Source organism: Galleria mellonella, unplaced genomic scaffold, assembly GCF_026898425.1.
Source record: "Galleria mellonella isolate WM207_F2 unplaced genomic scaffold, CSIRO_AGI_GalMel_v1 utg643, whole genome shotgun sequence".
Classification (NCBI taxonomy): domain Eukaryota; kingdom Metazoa; phylum Arthropoda; class Insecta; order Lepidoptera; family Pyralidae; genus Galleria; species Galleria mellonella.
Window position 1 is genome coordinate 1506553 of NW_026442135.1, and position 18337 is coordinate 1524889.

At 33.7% G+C, this 18337-nt stretch overlaps 2 protein-coding genes across 2 annotated transcripts in view; one reads left to right on the forward strand and one right to left on the reverse strand.

The window, feature by feature from the left end:
- Positions 1–14838, forward strand: part of LOC113511291 (PHAF1 protein CG7083) — a 29972-nt gene extending 15134 nt beyond the window's left edge. The window contains exons 3-11 of the mRNA XM_026894909.3: positions 987–1114; positions 3143–3302; positions 4123–4218; positions 4793–4943; positions 5675–5880; positions 7400–7524; positions 7872–8061; positions 8691–8786; positions 9229–14838. Coding sequence (XP_026750710.2) covers positions 987–1114; positions 3143–3302; positions 4123–4218; positions 4793–4943; positions 5675–5880; positions 7400–7524; positions 7872–8061; positions 8691–8777 — 1143 coding nt within the window. The 3' untranslated portion in view covers positions 8778–8786; positions 9229–14838. The remainder of the gene's footprint in view (positions 1–986; positions 1115–3142; positions 3303–4122; positions 4219–4792; positions 4944–5674; positions 5881–7399; positions 7525–7871; positions 8062–8690; positions 8787–9228) is intronic.
- Positions 7915–18337, reverse strand: part of LOC113511292 (ceramide glucosyltransferase) — a 69448-nt gene continuing 59025 nt past the window's right edge. Inside the window, exon 2 of the mRNA XM_026894910.3 lies at positions 7915–8033. The gene's annotated coding sequence lies outside the window, so the exon portion shown is untranslated. The remainder of the gene's footprint in view (positions 8034–18337) is intronic.

Below are 18337 nucleotides of genomic sequence, written 5' to 3' on the forward strand. Positions count from 1 at the left end.
TATAAAACAACTGATCGAGTTTTTTTAAGCTTTTATCACGTTTACTTGTCATTGTTAAAGCCGAATTAATTCTATACTTTTTTCTTTCGGAGTTTTCATTCGAAAGTTATGTTTTAATGGACGCCCAGACGAATATTTATAGTCAGATTTTATCCAATTACATTTGAAGTACTCGTACAAACTTTCTGTTCTTATTTTAATTCAGACATTCAGTAATTTTCATGAGTGTTCAAAGTTTCCACTTTAGCTTTATATACAGACAGTTTGAAAACTAAATTATTAATGCCCTTTAAAGGGAGTATTTTACAAGCGAAACGGAAGATTTTCAAGCTATTTCAAAGAGGAGGAGGTTCTCGATTAGGTTGTATTTTTTTATTATTTGTTACCTCATACCTTTGTCAGTTATAAACAGATTTGGAAAATTCTTTTTTTATCTGGAAGGATATACTCTCAGATTGGTCCCATAGAAATATTATCAAAATCGGTCGAGTAGTTTAGTTTTGAAATAAAAAAAACTGATTTTGCTACGATTAAAGTTTTTTTTTTTTTGTAGAACAAAATCTTAAATTATTTTCAGAGAAATATATGCTAGCGACATTTACACCACTTTCCATCAGGCGGGCCGTCAGCTTATCTGCTATCCTAAGATGCATAAAACAATTAAAATTTATAAATAGCTGAAAACATTTTTTTATACTTTTTTCAATATAATATAGAGTAATAATTTTTACATCAATATCTATATAACATAATATTAACATAAGAATTTATATAAAAACGAATTAATTTGCTGTTTTGCTTTCGTCGTACCTACTTGGAAAAAATTTGAATTTGACACCTGTAAAATTTTGTCCATGTTGGTTAGGAGTTATTGGCGAATAACTAATCAATATTTGTCTTTATAAGTATGTGAGTGCACTTATATAAATACATATATACTTGTGTATATGTTAAAATGTTATAAATGAAATATTTGTTTGTTTCAGAATCCATTATCGGTAGACCTAGTAATAAACATGCCCCAAGATGGGATACGGTTAATATTCGACCCGGTCGCACAACGACTCAAGATTATAGAGATATATAATATGAAACTAGTTAAACTTAGGTATAGGTAAGTTGCACCTCGTTTTTAATTCTATTATTTTTAATTTTATTTTGTCTTACAGCTGGACAAAGGTCGTTTCCATTTACCTCCAAAAGTTCCCGCCACGCGCCACCTCGAAACAGTCCCTTTTAAACGCGTCTAGGTCACCGCGTCACCGCTTCCTGGGCCGACCTCGGAGATATTTTTAATATACTATTATATTCTATTTTTTATTGGCCGTGTGGTCCGGGCATAGAATAGGCCACCCCTTCCTTCCCCGTGGTTGACGTAAGAGGCGACGAAGCGAGGGATATACAGCGGCGTCCCTCTTAAAACATCTCTAAAGCCTAACTGCGGTTGTCAGTCGCCTACCAAGCGTGGTAACTACTGGCAAAACCCACCCAAGGGGGACGCTTATGTTCAGCAGTGGACAGTTAAAGGCTGATATGACGACGATGATGATTCTATTATTTATACAATGGCTGTGGCATTTAAACTTTACAGTTCTTCTAATAGTAAGTAGTATCGTAGATATGATACGAGTATATCGCGCGTAATATTCCTGGTATTGCAGCCGTCCACAGGATACTGTAACCGCTTACCATCAGGTGGGCCGTATGCTTGTTTGCCATATCAGTGGTATAAGAAAAAATGTAGACCATAGGGAGACTTTGTACAAAAGTCGATTGCTTGGGTACTTCTGTCCTATTCGTGTTTCAACCGTAAAGCAGTTGTATCTGCATGGCTGTGTTTCGGTTTGAAGGGTGGGATATGGCGTGAATTTACAAGGTACAGTTGAATAACACTTGAGTCCTCAGGAATGTCATCGCGTGGGGAGTTATCTCGGGCGAAACAGTATACTCTGTTATGTCCATGGTACTGTTCACGTCTATAGGCGACGGTTACCACTGTCCATCAGGTGGGCCGACAGCTTGTTTGCCATTCTAAGTATTATTAAAAAAAAAAGATATTTGCAATACCAGGGGTGTCACGTGTACGTAATTGAACCTCCAAGCTGGTAGGTGAACTTGTATAGTTATTCTTCAGGGATACCAACACGTGAGTGGTACCATGGCCGCCATATTACCAGTCACCGTCATCCATGGGCTATATCGGTACTATTAGACATGCTAACGAGTGTCACTTCTACCTTATTTTATTTACTGTTATGGTAGGGTCATACGCAGTGTACCTACTCAATTAACATCGTAATGTCAGAAGGGTCAGCAGGGCGCTGTAAACACAGTAAACAAGTGATGATGTCATCGCTCCACTACCCACTACGTGTCTGAAATATTTGGCGGGAATTGGCACCGTGTGGCACTTTCGATTTCTACGTTGTGCCGATCTATCTAATCCGCATGTCAACTGGTTTGATATAATAATATCACACTGGGAATGTTTAGAATACTTCGCGCATTCACGTAGCACTTGCCAGTGAGTAGGACGCGTTTATGCAAATAGGAGGGTATGCAGTGGTAATTATAGGTAATTTTTTTATGGTTCCGTACCATAATGGTACAAAAGAACGCTTATTTTTTTTTAATACGTGAAGATGGAACGGTAGCCCCTTCTGCATTACCGGTATACGCTGGCGGTACCAGTGTAGGGTGACAGGTGAGGATGAAGGCAGGTCAGTTGGCCCATCGTGACGAATTCGACAATAATTAACCATGTTAATTACTAGGGTGAATCGTGTGAAGGTCGACCTGATAGGGTATATTGCTGGCAATGGGGCTTTTGGACCCCATTACTAATAATCCCTTCTTAGGTCTTTATCTGTTAGGTCTTTCAAGGATATAGTGAATAGGCATTATTTATATATTATATTACAGTAATGCCTTAGACCCCATCGTCACCTAACATCAGCTGAGATTGTGGCCAAACACACCTAAATTTATTAAAAAATCCCAAATATTACAGGTAGAATACTCTTTTAAAAGGATATTAATAATTCCATACCCCGTAATATATTCTGTGGATGTGTGTGTTGATTAATGTTTGTATGGAATTTTTATGAATATTATTATCGAGGCAATAAATCTTTATTTCCAGTGGTATGTGCTTCAATTCGCCCGAGATAACGCCGTCGATAGAGCAAGTGGAGCACTGCTTCGGGGCGACGCACCCTGGCCTCTACGACTCGCAGCGGCACCTTTTCGCGCTTAACTTTAGAGGGCTCTCTTTTTATTTTCCTGTTGATAGCAAATTTGAGGTGAGCTGTCCATTTTTAGATAAGTTTTTTTTTTCATAAGAAAGCGACTTCGATTAAGACAAAAGATATCGAAAAAGGATGGGATGTTTCGTACTCGTATTAGACCAGAGGGAGACTGTACAAAAGTCGATTGCTTGGGTACCACTGTCCCATTCGTGTTTCTACCGTGAAACAGTTGTGTTTGCATGGTTGTGTTTCGGTTTGAAGGGTGGGATATGGCGTGAATTTTACAGGGTACAGGGGAATAACATCTGAGTCCTCAGGAATGGCAATGCATGGGGGTATCATGGGCGCAACAGTAACTCAGTTATGTCCATGGTACTGCTCATGTCTATAGGCGACGGTTACCATTTTCCATCAGGTGGGCCGGCAGCTTGTTCGCCATTCTAAGTTGTATAAAAAAAAAGATTGTAAATATTTGAATTTAGAACGTGGAATCGTATGTTTGTTTTTGTTCTGAAAACGAAAGGGCAGTTTCAATCCTCACAAAATTAGTATGACTACAAGATGAAGCGATTAAAAAAATAAGTAACAAAATATTAAACTATTCCTTTATAGTATTCTGCTGTGTTCTGTGTTTGTTTGTGGCATAATTGGGTAACGCTAGTTAAAATTAAAAAAGAAACTTACATATCAACTTGTCAATTATTGCAGAAGTTCCTGTATACAATCTGTTTTTAACAGCTTTAATAATTTTGACAGTGTGATAATATTGACAGTTTTGATATTTTTGACAGATTTGATAATTTTATTAGTTTTATTCATTTTGACAGTTTTGTTTCTAAATGTAACTTTATATATAATGTTTTAATGATTCTAGCCGGGCTATGCCCATGGGCTGGGCTCGCTCCAGTTCCCCAATGGCGGTTCACCGGTGGTCTCTCGGACCACCATCTACCATGGATCTCAACACCAGGTATGGAGTACACTTTTTTTTATTACCATTAATTTACCAGAATCTAACAATTGCATACATGCATAATACATATTTAAATACATTTATAAATGTGAACAAAAATAAAATACGGAGTACTTAGATATATTTTTAATTATTCTTTACAACAACTTGCAATTATACTTAATTTTATTTTTATATATCGCTCGCGCACAACTTGTCCTTCATTAACCTTACGTCGTTCGTTGTGTATCGCCCTCTCATTCGCTCCGTACTTCTCATTCGGTCTTCGTACAGTTCCATTTCATGCATCTTTCTATTATTCAATTCCCACATAAATGTAGATCTTTAGATGTAGAACTATTGGTATCTTAACTGTATTTCAATTTGACGAGTGCATTCTGGCGATAAAATTACTAATATGTAATACACTATATTCTGTGATATTTATCGTACTGTTTGCCTGTATGTAAAGGTTACTACTTTCTATCAGGTGGGCCGTCAGCATGTTTGCCATATCTTTGTCCCTTGTCTAAGATGCTGGTCTCCGTTGTCAGTGGACGTTACTTAATAAATGCGTAACGTTTGTGTTCAGCTGAGCAGTTCCGGCAGCGGCTCCCTGTGCCCGGCGCCACTGCCCGAGCTGCCGCTGTCCTGCTACCGCCACCAGCTGCACCTGCGCCGCTGCGACGTGCTGCGCACCTCCACTGCTACCGTCGGCCTCCGGCTGCACATGTTCACTGAAGGTGAGTATGCATACTCATTTCACTTATGCCCCAATCACTTGATTGATCTGTAACTCCCATGTTTACTTGATGCGATCAATATGTAAATAAAAAACTGTCATGGCGGCAATTTTTTAAAGGAACAATATTATAAATGGTGTTAATATGTATGTATGAGACACGTAACCTACAGGGATCTAATCTTCACGCGTTTAAACCTAAATGGTTACGTACAATGCGGTTTCAAAGGAAATTTCTCCAGCGAACGCTCCGGCTGTGGGATGAGCTCCCTGCCAAGGTTGTTCCTAGAGACTACAGTATGGGGTTTTTCAAAAAAGGAGTTTTTCTTTGTGGTCGGCAACGCGCACGTGACACCCCTAGTGTTGTAAGCGTTCATAGGCTATAGTGACCGTTTACCATCAGACGGGCTGCATGTTCGGTCGCCACTTGCGTGGTGTAAAAAAAAGATCTAAATGCTTCCTTTTTCTACTGATTAAGAAGCGACTATAAACATACCTTATCATCCTGAGCGCCCCTATTCGTACCGTGCATCAAAAGAACGGTAACAGCGTCGACGTTGTTGACAACTACGGCCCAGTGAAGCGCTGTCATTGCGCTGCATTGGTGTCAGCGTCAGCGTCGCTCAGGTCCTCGACCAGCTCGGGGAGTGCGAGTGAGGTGTGGCGATGTGGTGATGTGGCGATGTGGCGATGTGATGTGGCGGCGTGGTGACGTGTGTGCGTTGCGCGCAGGCGGCGGCCGGCCGCTGGAGGGCGCGGTGTGCGCGGTGCGCGCGGTGCGCTTCGGCGACAGCTGCCAGCGCGTGGCGCGGGCGCTGGGCGCGCCGGCGCGGCTCTACTACAAGGCCGACGACAAGATGCGCATCCACCGGCCCACGGCCCGCCGCCGCCCGCCGCCCGCCTCCGACTACTTCTTCAACTACTTCACGCTCGGCCTGGTCAGTCAACTCTTTACATTCTAGTACTAACAGTACGGGCGGGAAGGAGATTGTTAGTAATGGGGGTTTGACAGTCCCATTGCTAGCAATATACCCCTATCAGGTCGACTTCCACGTGGTTCCCCCTGGAACCTGTCGTGGCTTGTTGAATTCGTCACGATGGGCTAGCTGGCCTGCTTCATCCTCGTCTATCATCTCTCACTGGTGCCCCGCCATCGTATACCGATAGCGCAGGCGGGGTTATCATTCCATTATCAAACAAAAAAAAAATACTAATAGTACTGTTTACGCTCAAATCTGGGATTTGACCTAGTCCTTAGGAATGGCAACGTGGTGATGATGATACATGCATCACAGTATAGTGTCTGTGATGTTCGTGGTGCTATCTATAGGCGATATTTACTACTTTCCAACAAATGAGCCATTAGCTTGTTTGCCATTTTAAATGTTATAAAAAAAAAAAGAAAAAAATCTGGGATATTTGTCTATACTATCAATCCTATTTATTATCTTTTAGTAATTTCTACCAGAGGGAGACTTTGTACAAAAGTCGATTGCTTGGGTACCTCTGTCCCATTCGTGTTTCAACCGTGAAGCAGTTGTGTTTGCATGGCTGTGTTTCGGTTTGAAGGGTGGGATATGATGTGAATTTACTAGGTACAGAGGAATAACACCTGAGTCCTCAGGAATGGCAACGCATGGGGGGTATCATGGGCGAAAGAGTATACTCTGTTATGTCCATGGTACTGCTCACGTCTATAGGCAACAGTTACCACTTACCATCAGGTGGGCCGTCAGCTTGTTTGCCATTCTAAGTTGTATAAAAAAAAAATACATTAGTACTTTACATTACATGTGGCATTTTTTTTCCTAGTTTAAATCTATAAAGAACATGTTGATTGTAGTCATGAAAAATGCCTCTTTTAACTTTGTAGACTAGAAATATATTAACATTTATTAATTGTCTTACTTAATCCTTATATTGCACAATGCAAATAAAGTATCCTCATTCATTCATATCCCTCATTATCACGAGGATCCAATTCAACTTCATTTGTGCTTGAATTGTTCATGCGAGCAAAGTTGCTCATATGAACAAATTAATCTTTGTATGCGAATCTACTTTTTTAGGGGGGAAAGGGATTGTTAGTAATGGAGACTGTAAATCCCATAGCTAACAATATACCTAACCAGGTCGACCTCCTAGCGGTTCCCCCTGGAAACTATCATGATTAATTCGTGATGAATTCATCATGATGGGCTAATTGGTCTATTTTCATCCTGATCGACCACCCTTCACTGGTGCCCCGCCAGCGTATCCCGTTAGCGCCGGCGGGGTTACCATTCCATTTTCATCCAATAAAAAAAATCTACTCTTTTGAGCCATGTCGATTTCTGAACAAAGTTGCCCAACATCTAACAAAAATGTATTTGTAAATAGAGTAATATAATAAACGTTGTCATTGTTGTCTTTAAAATATTTAATGAGAGGGAAATAATTATATATTTGTGGATGTAGGACATGTTGTTCGACGCCCGCACGCACCAGGTGAAGAAGTTCGTGCTACACACCAACTATCCCGGTCACTACAATTTCAACATGTACCACCGCTGTGAGTTCGAGCTCGCTGTTCAGCCGGATAAGTAAGTTGACATATCTAAAATAAAATATTATATATAAACAAGCTTGTTCAAAAAAATAGTTGCTCGTTTGGTAAAAGTTGCCTATATGAGCAAAGTTGTTCAAGTAAGTCGGTTTGTGTGAGCAATGTAAACAAAGATGTTCGAGTAAGATTATTTGGATGATATTTGATGAAACTTGCTTTCAATATAGTGATGTGCCCGTGGTAATTATAATAATTTATGTTTTTAAATATTTTGTACACTTCTATACTTATTTGTATTGTCAAGACTGCGGTGCGTTCAAAGCTGTTGTGCTTTTACCTCGTTGTAAAGTAAAAAAAAAAAAAATAAGTTTGTTGACCCGTCAGATGCGATCCGAACTCGTTGGTGGAGAACCGCGGCGCGGTGTCGATCACGGCGTACAGCAAGTGGGAGGTGGTGTCGCGCGCACTGCGCGTCTGCGAGCGGCCAGTGGTTCTCAACCGTGCCTCCTCCACCAACACCACCAACCCTTTCGGCTCCACCTTCTGCTACGGATACCAGGACATGATATTTGAGGTTAGTTCCTCAGGGATGGTAACTCGTAAGGGGTATTGTGGGCGTTACACTGTATTTTGTAGTGCACATTGCTGTTCATACTAATAGCTGATGGTTATCACTTCTAATTAGATGGGTTTTTAATTAACCCTTAAAAACCTGATTTTTTTAAATTAAATTAACAATATATAAGTGTACCCTTTACTGTGTTTACTAATGGGGAAAATAGTATAAAAATCAAAACGATATTTTTATATATTTATTTAAAAAAATAATAATTTGGTAACATGTAAACAGCCAAATATTAAAATAAAATCGATTGTAGGCGCCCGGTGCGATTTATAACCAAGGTATCAAATTTGAAACTTAAGGTATTTAAGGGTTAATTATCATAAAAATATATATTAAAATATTGAGACATTTTACATATTCACGTGTGTGAAAATCAGGTTATAGAGCTGCTGAAGCTTTTTTTTAGTGACTACAGTAAAGTTGTATAAAAAAAACGTTTATTGTATAAAACATATGTACAAAAAGTACATATGTTTTATATTTTTTTATTATAATATATGAATAATGTTTTAATTTCTGGAAATGACATTTTCTGTTTACTAAACATATACCAAATAAAAAAATGTCTTGATTTACAGGTGATGTCAAACAATTATATAGCGTCCATAACGCTGTACCAACCGGAGGGCACCCGCCCACATTACGCGGTCAACTCCATCGCGTGACACACCCAGGTAAATATTCTAGTTAGCTGTTACTGTATATTCGATCCGTTTTTCGTGGATTTACAACTATAACTTACTAGTGAGTCCACTAGAAAGGCAAATCGCAGAAGTTTAGTCGAACTTATACGATCTGCCCTTATAGACAAGTGGCCAATGAATTAATCCATAGAATTGTTATCATGATCGTTGTCTTGTCTTCAACTGGCTTCCAAAAAGGAAGTGGTTCTCAGATGCTGGAAGGACATGCGTGCATGTGTGCATGTGTGCAATGCAGTGCAATTTTGCATGCAATTTTATACAGATGTTCTATGTATGACACAGAACATCTGTATAAAATATGTATGAAACATATGGATATCTAATCCAATAAAAATATTTTAGAAATTTTATTACAGTAATAGCAAATAGATTATTAAATGTAGGTATTACATTCATTATAATATTTTGACAGGTATCCCCAAGCAAAGGCAAATACGCATCCTGAACGAAGTCAGTTCATAATCTCCACAAAAACCTCCACTTGTATGGCAACACCGTAACTAATTCACACGAAACGTTGCCATACTACAAAAAAATAATGTCGCGTGAAGTGGCACTACATATCCCTTACATGAGCACCTAAGAGGAAACAGTATTTAACAAAAAAAAAAAATGTGATAAAAACTGTGAAAAAAAAAACTCGAAAAAAAATGTAAGTGAGTGACAGATCTCAGATGGTGTGTAATTTTAATTTAATTCACTAGCAACAATGGACAAAAATAGCAAAAAAAAAAAAAGATATGTAATATTATTTTTAAATCATGTAATGTTAAGTTGATATATTTTTTTTAAAGAGTGTCAAGTGGACCGTTAAAGTAATGATAATTAGTCAAATGTGTTCTTTAAGTTTTATCAAATTTTCTATATGACCTTAGTTGGATGGAGTATACCAATCTGTAACTCCGTGATAGTATTCAGGAAACTGAACAAATTATCCCAGGGAACCTGAACTATTTCCATAATTCCAAAATGAAACTGAATAACTTTTACTTACGGCGAATTGTTCAGTTTCATGAACATTATTACTGAGTTTCAGAGTGATATAACTTTTACGACTAACTATGCGGTCTGGTTGCGATACCAACTGTAAACATGACAAAACTAATATAAAAGTTAAACAGTTAAAAATAATTGAATAGTTTTTTTTTTTTTTTAATGAATATTTCTTTCATCTGATATTATTACTAAAGACATATACATTAAGTTTGTATACCTTAATTATTAATTCCTCGGCATTATGAGACGCAAGTCGTCAAGCCAACTTTGCGCTGGACGCTTTTTAAAAAAACAACATTGACAATGTTATGTTTTTAGGAATTATGTAAGACATTTGATATCATAGCCAGATCGAAACTATCATGATAAATAGAAATAGACTGTGTTGTAAATATTTTTGAAAATATGAAAAATTAATAACAATAAATCATAAATCGATGTATTTTTTCTAAAAATGATTTTCGTGTGAGACGTTTGCAAGTGTGCAAGTATGCGAATTATGTATTTTAATAATGTAAAAAAATATATTCTCTATTGACAGCACCACAGTTCTGCCATGTTTTTTATTGTGATTTTTTGCTACGTATGTAAGCAAAGGAAATTAGTTGTACAGCTATGACACCTACAGATTCTATATTGAGCTTATCTTAATCTACTCCAATAGATGAGAATTTTGTACTTTAAAGAGTTTTATATATTTATTATCTATGGTAATATTATCAACCTTTCATATTTATAAATACCTATGAGGTAACTACTTTCCTAGTGTGTAGGGGAAAACATTATTTCTCGTAACATTGCCATAAATAAAATTACCATTTTAGTAGATATTTAAATAACCGAAGTTCATTATTATTATATTATCTATATTTCATAATTACTCATATTATTTTTTTTAGATTCATTATTTTATTAAATTTTTTTATATATTATATATAATATTTTAGTTTTAGAATTCACAGTGTATTCACTATATTCATTTGTAGTTGTTCAAATATAAAGGTATGGGCTCATTATACTGCCGTATTTATACTCTTTTTTAATACGTACTTATTTTCATAATACAGTTTCTTTGTTTATAAATAGTCAATTGTAATTTTTATTTGATAACCTAAAAGAGTTTTCATGACGGTGAATACACTGGCGTTTGTGTTCAATTATATCCTTCTTATGGTTTCCTTTTTAATGAATATGCTAATCGGATCCCAGTAAAGACTCTTACATACAAACGGCATTTTAGTAATATCAGTCATATACCGTCTTAATCATCGTCACGAAATGTAGCGCTCGTTAACATCCAGACGTGTGTAATGTAATATTAAGCTAGAGTTATTCATTTGTAGTTAGCGGACATATAAAATTTTTTTTAAAAGTAGATTTTTGGCATCTTTGCGTTCACGTATGGTCATTTGTCTTCTATCTTATGTCATCTATCTTAATCTATGAAATTAAATATTTATTTGTTTTAAACAGACACTTATGTAATAAAGGCCATGTGACAGAAATTTTGGCATCTACTCAACTGCCTTAAAATTGTAGGCATGCAAATTTCATGTATTAAATAAGAAAATAGCACTAATTTTGGTGATTATTGTAATTATTCAAAATTAATGTCAAAGATAAAATGGAAATAAATTGAACTAATAAATTACAATCGGTACGTGTCAAATAAGATTATTTACATTTTCCATGTCTAACCAAAAACAACTGCAGCGTATTATCTGTTCGTAGCATTTCATATATATTATTTTATCTGTACTACATTTGTATCAGTTTTAATATCGACACAAAATCGTAAGAGTACTGCGAGCGCCTTTATGGCCACATATTATTTGTGTAACATTACACGATATATTACATTATAGAAATTATGGATTCCACACGTCTGTACGCAGCTTAAGAGTCGGCATATTTATTTATGAATATGAAATAACAATTTTCCATTTTTATATTAACCATTTAACTTATTTATATCAATTTCTATTGTATATTGTTTATTAAAATTAAATATAATGAAAAAAAAAAAATTGAAAAATTTAAATAAAATTCTCCCCATTTTTCTCTATAAAATATTTTTTAAACTTTTTTTTAAATATCACGGTAAATATTTCGGTGTGCGCTTTGACAGTATAATTGTGTAGACATAACGAATTCTAGTAAAAGATAATGGCTTTGATATGCGTTATAATATAAAATATTTTCTATATCCAATTGTAAATACGGTTATGTTTGCATGGGGTGTTTATGGTGAACAGATGAAGCTATAGAAACTGAAATGTGTCACAAAATTAGAAATTTTTATGAGGTGTTTGCTAGCGAGACAATTGTAAAGGTTTACTGTCCTAAAGTATGTTGCATTTGCAACCTTATTGCGTTGTATTTAGTATTTAAAATCGTATGCAACTGCCCATAATTTATTGTTAGATAAATTGTATATTTGCTTGGCCCTCGAACGATTCGAGTATCCCAAAGATTAATGTACTTATTAAAATAGGAACAACAAACTTTTCAATTTTGATGTGCGAATCAAATGTCGAAATCTGAACCTATTTAGTTGACGACGTGTTGAAACGTTAATCTTGTAAAAAAGCAACCATTATTACAATTTAGGGTTAGTGGAGACCAGTGGGGTGGAGATAAAGACATTAACTTGTTCTCAAAAATTTACTTTAAATTCTCTAGCTAATTTAAATTCGCAACACTTAGCAAAATCTTCATGTCTTCAAACAATATAATGCTTGTTGATACCATTCCAGTAGTCTACGCTGACCCTTAAAACGCTAGTAATTTCTCCGCCTTTAAAATTCTGTTCAATGTATGATTATATTTTTTTAATATAATGTCAGCAATAGATTTTTAAAAATAAAAACTGTTTGTTGTATTATTGTAAATTTTATGTATGTGAGAATAAAAATATATAAGAATTTTAGATAAAAAAGCTTTCTAAATGAATATGCACTTAAAATGGTAATTGGAGATGTTGCCACATTTTTAAATATTTTTAATGAAACAAAATTTTAGCTCAAAAATCTCTTTTTGCAACTCTCCTGGCAAATGTCAAAGGTGTTGCCATTTTCCATTGAAATTACTTTATAAATACATATTATTTACTTTATTTATAACTATTTTGTTGTTGTGTTTATTAATTAATGTTTTTATTTGATTATTTTTTAAATTTATTATTTTTATTTAATTATTTGATTAATTTAGAAAATGCTAAATTCAGTATAATAACAATTACCAAAGACCTCATACATTGAACAGATAATAAAAATGAGAATTTATAAAAAAAAAAAACTATTAGATCTCTTTGGTTTAAAATAAATGCTTAAATAATCGGCTTGCATAATAAATAGTGCCAACGTTTTAAACAAATATGGATTGCATAACGCATGTGTAAAAGTTATATTCCCATAATAATGAGCTTAAATTAGTTTACATACCGGCAGGAGGCAGGTTGTGATGTTAAAAACCTTCTGCTGTTAAGGCAATATGACACTTTTATTATAAGGTTTAATGTCCCTTGAAATAATTTGAATGTTTTTGAGGCTGTTGACTTGTTTTTTAGAATAACCAACATGTTCCTTCTTTGAGCGTCAAAAACCCGAGATAAGATCATAAATATTTTACGATAGATTATTAAATAAAATAATAATAATATTCTGTCGTGAATTACAGTTTCTTAGGTACTTGTAGATAAAAGGTGTGACAAGTGTTTACGATAGTACAATCCGAAATACAGTGATAGAAATTCGTGAAACTGAACAATTTTCCACAAGGAACATGTAACGAAGCAAGAAAGTAATTAGTTAATAAACTTTCGCGTTGTTTACACATTTGTTTTAATACACAATTGGAACTTGACGCGATGTCTTAACAGCTTTTACAGGTAAATAGTATCTACATGCGTCTTTATTGCAATGTTTCGACGTGGATTGCACCATGTCGTGGTTACAACAGGACTTTACAGGCTTTTACATCGCGTTAAGTCTTGGTTGTGTATTTAAAGAAAGAAAAAGAAAGTAATTTTTGAAATCTACCCCGGGGTCACATTATCGTCCTTTCATAATATTAATTAAAGGGTAATTCTATTAATATTATAATTGCGAAAGTTTGTATGTATGGATAAATGTTTATTACTCTTTCACGTAAACACTACTGAACGAATTCGAATGAAATTTGGTACATAGGTGATGTCCTAACTTAGCACATAGGATTTTTTATATACTGATCCACGCGGGTGAAGCTGCGGGACAGAGGTAGTCATTTATATTTTGACAATTTCGTAAAACTGAACATCTCGTTCCAACCTTCATTGATGAAACTGAACAACATGGCTCTACGTTCTTCGGGGAAAGTTGTTCAGTTTCATGATAACTATCACTGTGTAGATTTCGGAGTGGTAATGTTTGTACACTTCTGCCACTAGTCCTGCCATGTATTAGTTCCTGCTTTGTTTATTTGGAATATTTTTCATCGTTAATATGTGTCATTGGCTTGTGTCTAAAAAAAAAACTTATAGATTAGCTTGGTGATTATGAAATTACATCAACACGCCTCTGTGTATTTTTATTCTTTCTATATTATTATAAACCTATCCGTCTGCTTACGTTTACGGCTACGATACTGAGCCCATGTGAAAGAGATAGCTTCAAGTCCACTGGTGGATATAGGAACTGTGAAGTCATAAAAGATTAAGTACATATACAACGATTCAACTATTTATTTACATTATTATTATTAACACAATACCTATTATAATTCAAATTATGTTTCGTAATTTTATTTTTTAGTTAAATTGGAAATAGTGACATGGACAAGCTGACTCTCTATTGGAAATTGATCCATACACCCCAATGATGAACATTATTAAAAAAATAAAATCCTAAAATGCTTTTAATTTTTACGAGTTTTTAAATTACGGTAATCTTCAAAAAATACGGTTAGATATATATTTTTATACTCTTTAATCCCTTGTATTTTATCTTATAAAAGCGATTTTTTTATCATACATATGTATATATATATATATATATATATATATATATATATATATATATATATATATATATATATATATATATATATATATATATATATATATATATATAAACTGGTTCAGGGCCTCAAAATCGATTCAAACGTTTGTACAGTATGTTTCATTATGCACAATAAGTCACGTGTGTGCGTCTTATTAAAGTAGTGGCTGTGGTGCCATACAAAAAAAAAAAGTTAAAAATTCGACAAATAATACAATAAAAAAAGTATTAAATATAAGGTAGCGTATGCTGCATTCTCGTTTTGTGCCGGTGTTTTATTGCGTTTTGCGTTTTATTCGAATAAAGGATTTAAAAAATTCATACCGAAACTTGGTAACATCTGCATTATTTGAGTCCATTTTCAGAAACAATTCAATATTTTTAAATTGAGATGAATTTTTTGATTTACTAAGTGCTCTTATAGCGAACTATGTTTACGAATGTGCCACTAAAAATTGCGACATTTTTTAGTTTTTTGCTTTTAGACTTTTCTAACGTTTTATACTATCAACATTCACAATTATAGCAATAATTTATGCTTATAATAAAAATCTTTATGATTAACATTTTAGTCCTCTATAAGAGCACTTGAATCGTAATTATTGATAATTAGTTTGAAAATGTTAGATATTGCAGACGTTGCTATGAACTGTCTTAATTTCACAATACATTATTATATGTAAATAGTCACATTGTACCTACTATATTAATATCGAATAGAATAATAACTATTATAATAATAATTGATAATATTGCGAAATACTAAACGAAAAAAAAAAATAAAAATTAACATTGTCTATTCAAAAATTTTATTGTTAAAGGAATAACATTCGTTTTAAATTTTTGAATTAAGAACGAGATATATATTTTTTTGCTTATAGTAATTTTGGCGCCAACGCAACACGTTAATAAACTTAAAACACCGGCACAGATATAGAGATATTTTTATAACGTTAATTAGCTTATTTATGTTTGTCACACTGTGGCCTGTAACGTCACAGTATCGTCACTTAAAGGCGGAACATACTATCGGATACGTCCATCAGTCGCGGCTATCGGTTACGCCCGATAGTATGTTCCAGCTTAATTTGTAATGTTTATATTTATATGTCAGCCTTTAGCTATGTTATGTCATAATACTCGTCGTATACACTTTAATATTTTTTATATAGACTAAATAAGAGTTAATATGTCCGCAACTTTTGATTCATTTATATTTTTTTTTTATAAACGAATATACATATTCAATTAACATTAATCAATTGCATATATTATTTTTATGTGTACATAATTTTACATAATACATTATAATAAATTTTTCTATTAGATACAAAATGAAAATTACAAGCGCTGTGTTGCTGTGTACAATAAAAAAAATACTACCACTTTTTTCTTTTTTATTGTACATTTACAAAAGATCTGTTATTGATATTTTTAATTAATAATTTCTATTTCAGTAAATATTAGAACTAGCTGGATCATGCGATTTAGCTGAAGTTAATTTTATGAAGTATGATTTAGTGTTTGTTCAATTTTTATATTTATGTACGTATTCGTATGCCACTTTCGTTAGTGTTGCAACAATGAATAAATCTTGTATTCTTATACAGTCAATCTACTTTGTAATACTAAAAAAAAAACTAGACGACATGAAACATTGACTTGAGAGCAACTAATCTTACTTATAAAATATCTAGTTAATTGTGCACTCCTACGTTTATTTATTCATTATGTTTTTTTTTTTTATTAATTAATTGTATAACTCACACAATAGATTATTTGAATCTAGCAACATTATATAGTTTGAATGAAATGAGGAAGGATTTCCTCATATTCTGAGTGAAATACATATCTTCAAAAAGTATGTGGATTAAACAAACATTAATTCAATATTTCAGTTGTCAGCAAGCTACGTTTTAGTAATGCCAGTAACATAATGACTTTCAAAGCAATATTTTATGTAAAAAAAAAGATAATATAAATGTTTTATTACAACAGATAAGATGCAAAGGATTCTGTTTCTTAGAAGAAATTTTTGTCTTGTTCTCTACTGAAAGGAGGTTATGTAAAGCAATATTTTGTTCGAAATAATTTACCACTCATCTTCACAGGACATAATAAATTTCAGACCTTGATTGTGGTTGTTCTAATGACGATAACTTACTACAAATAAGGGGGTTTAAAAAGCCTACCTTATACGGTGATCCGTAATCGAATTTGCTTTGCATAACTCGCCGTGTTTAATAGGTCTCTCGTGCTGATGGCGTAATATTAATCGACTAGTACATTTTCATAGGCGGATTATACGAAGCAATTTTTTTTTTTATTGATTAATTGAAGAATGGAACCATTTGCATTCTGTCTGTCGACGCCCCCGGACGCAATATTGTAATTACATTAGAAGGCTGACATAAAATTCGTATAATATAACTATAGCGTACATATATTACGTATTATAGTGTTATATTATGCATTTAGTGATACATAACAATCTATATGACTAGCAAATAGAAGAGATCTACTTCATTCTCTATAATTATTATGTATTTTAAGTAGTAACAATTGTATAGAGGCATAATATAACATACAACTATTTTTCTCAAATGGACCATGTTCATGCTAGTTTTGATGCCAGTTTTTTTAGGAGAGCGCTCTTCCAGCGAGACTTGCAACGTTTGTATTAGCTGTCAATGTCAAATACGTCCGTATACTGTTGGAGTAGGCAGGATGCAGTCTTTTTTTATTACTTAACCTAACCTATTTGGTCGACATATGTATGCGCACTTGCCTATATAGGGTATCCCCTATAGAATACTTCACACATTTAAGTATATCTATTTATCTATTTCATAAATATTCTGTCAACTAGAATACAAAATAAGGGCTTTAAATGGGCATATACTTTCTGTCTTACTTTGCAAGAAACTTGCGGCGAAGAGAGATACATTAGAATGATTTAATAACACAAAACATCATTTTAATAAAAAAAATTACGTCGAACCATTGAAATGTTTTTTGTTTTTTTTTTTTTTTTACAAATCGGCTCTAGAAAACATACATTTATTTTTTAATTTGACAGTTAATTTAAACATTGCTAATTCTATGGTAGATATGCGTATAATAGTTTTATCTTTTATGGCTTGATGACCAAAATAATGTTTTTGGCCATCCTCAGAGTAATGCTATATTGAGAGATAGCTCTTTTTTTTATTTAATGCTGCCGTTGTGAAATTGTTGAATTCAATTTGTTAATGTTATTGTGTTAAATAAAAAATCAATAGTTCTCTGTGTTTGTACTAATTTTGATCTGTTTTTTTTTTTTAAATTAGAATTTATATTAAAATTGTCTGTCTTTCAAAATAAAGTCCAAATGCAAATAAAGCTATTATTACTGTAATTTTGTATATTATAATTTTATTACTGTGATCAAATATTTAGTACAAATCACATTATGTAAGCGAATAAAGCACTAAAAGCATTGTATGG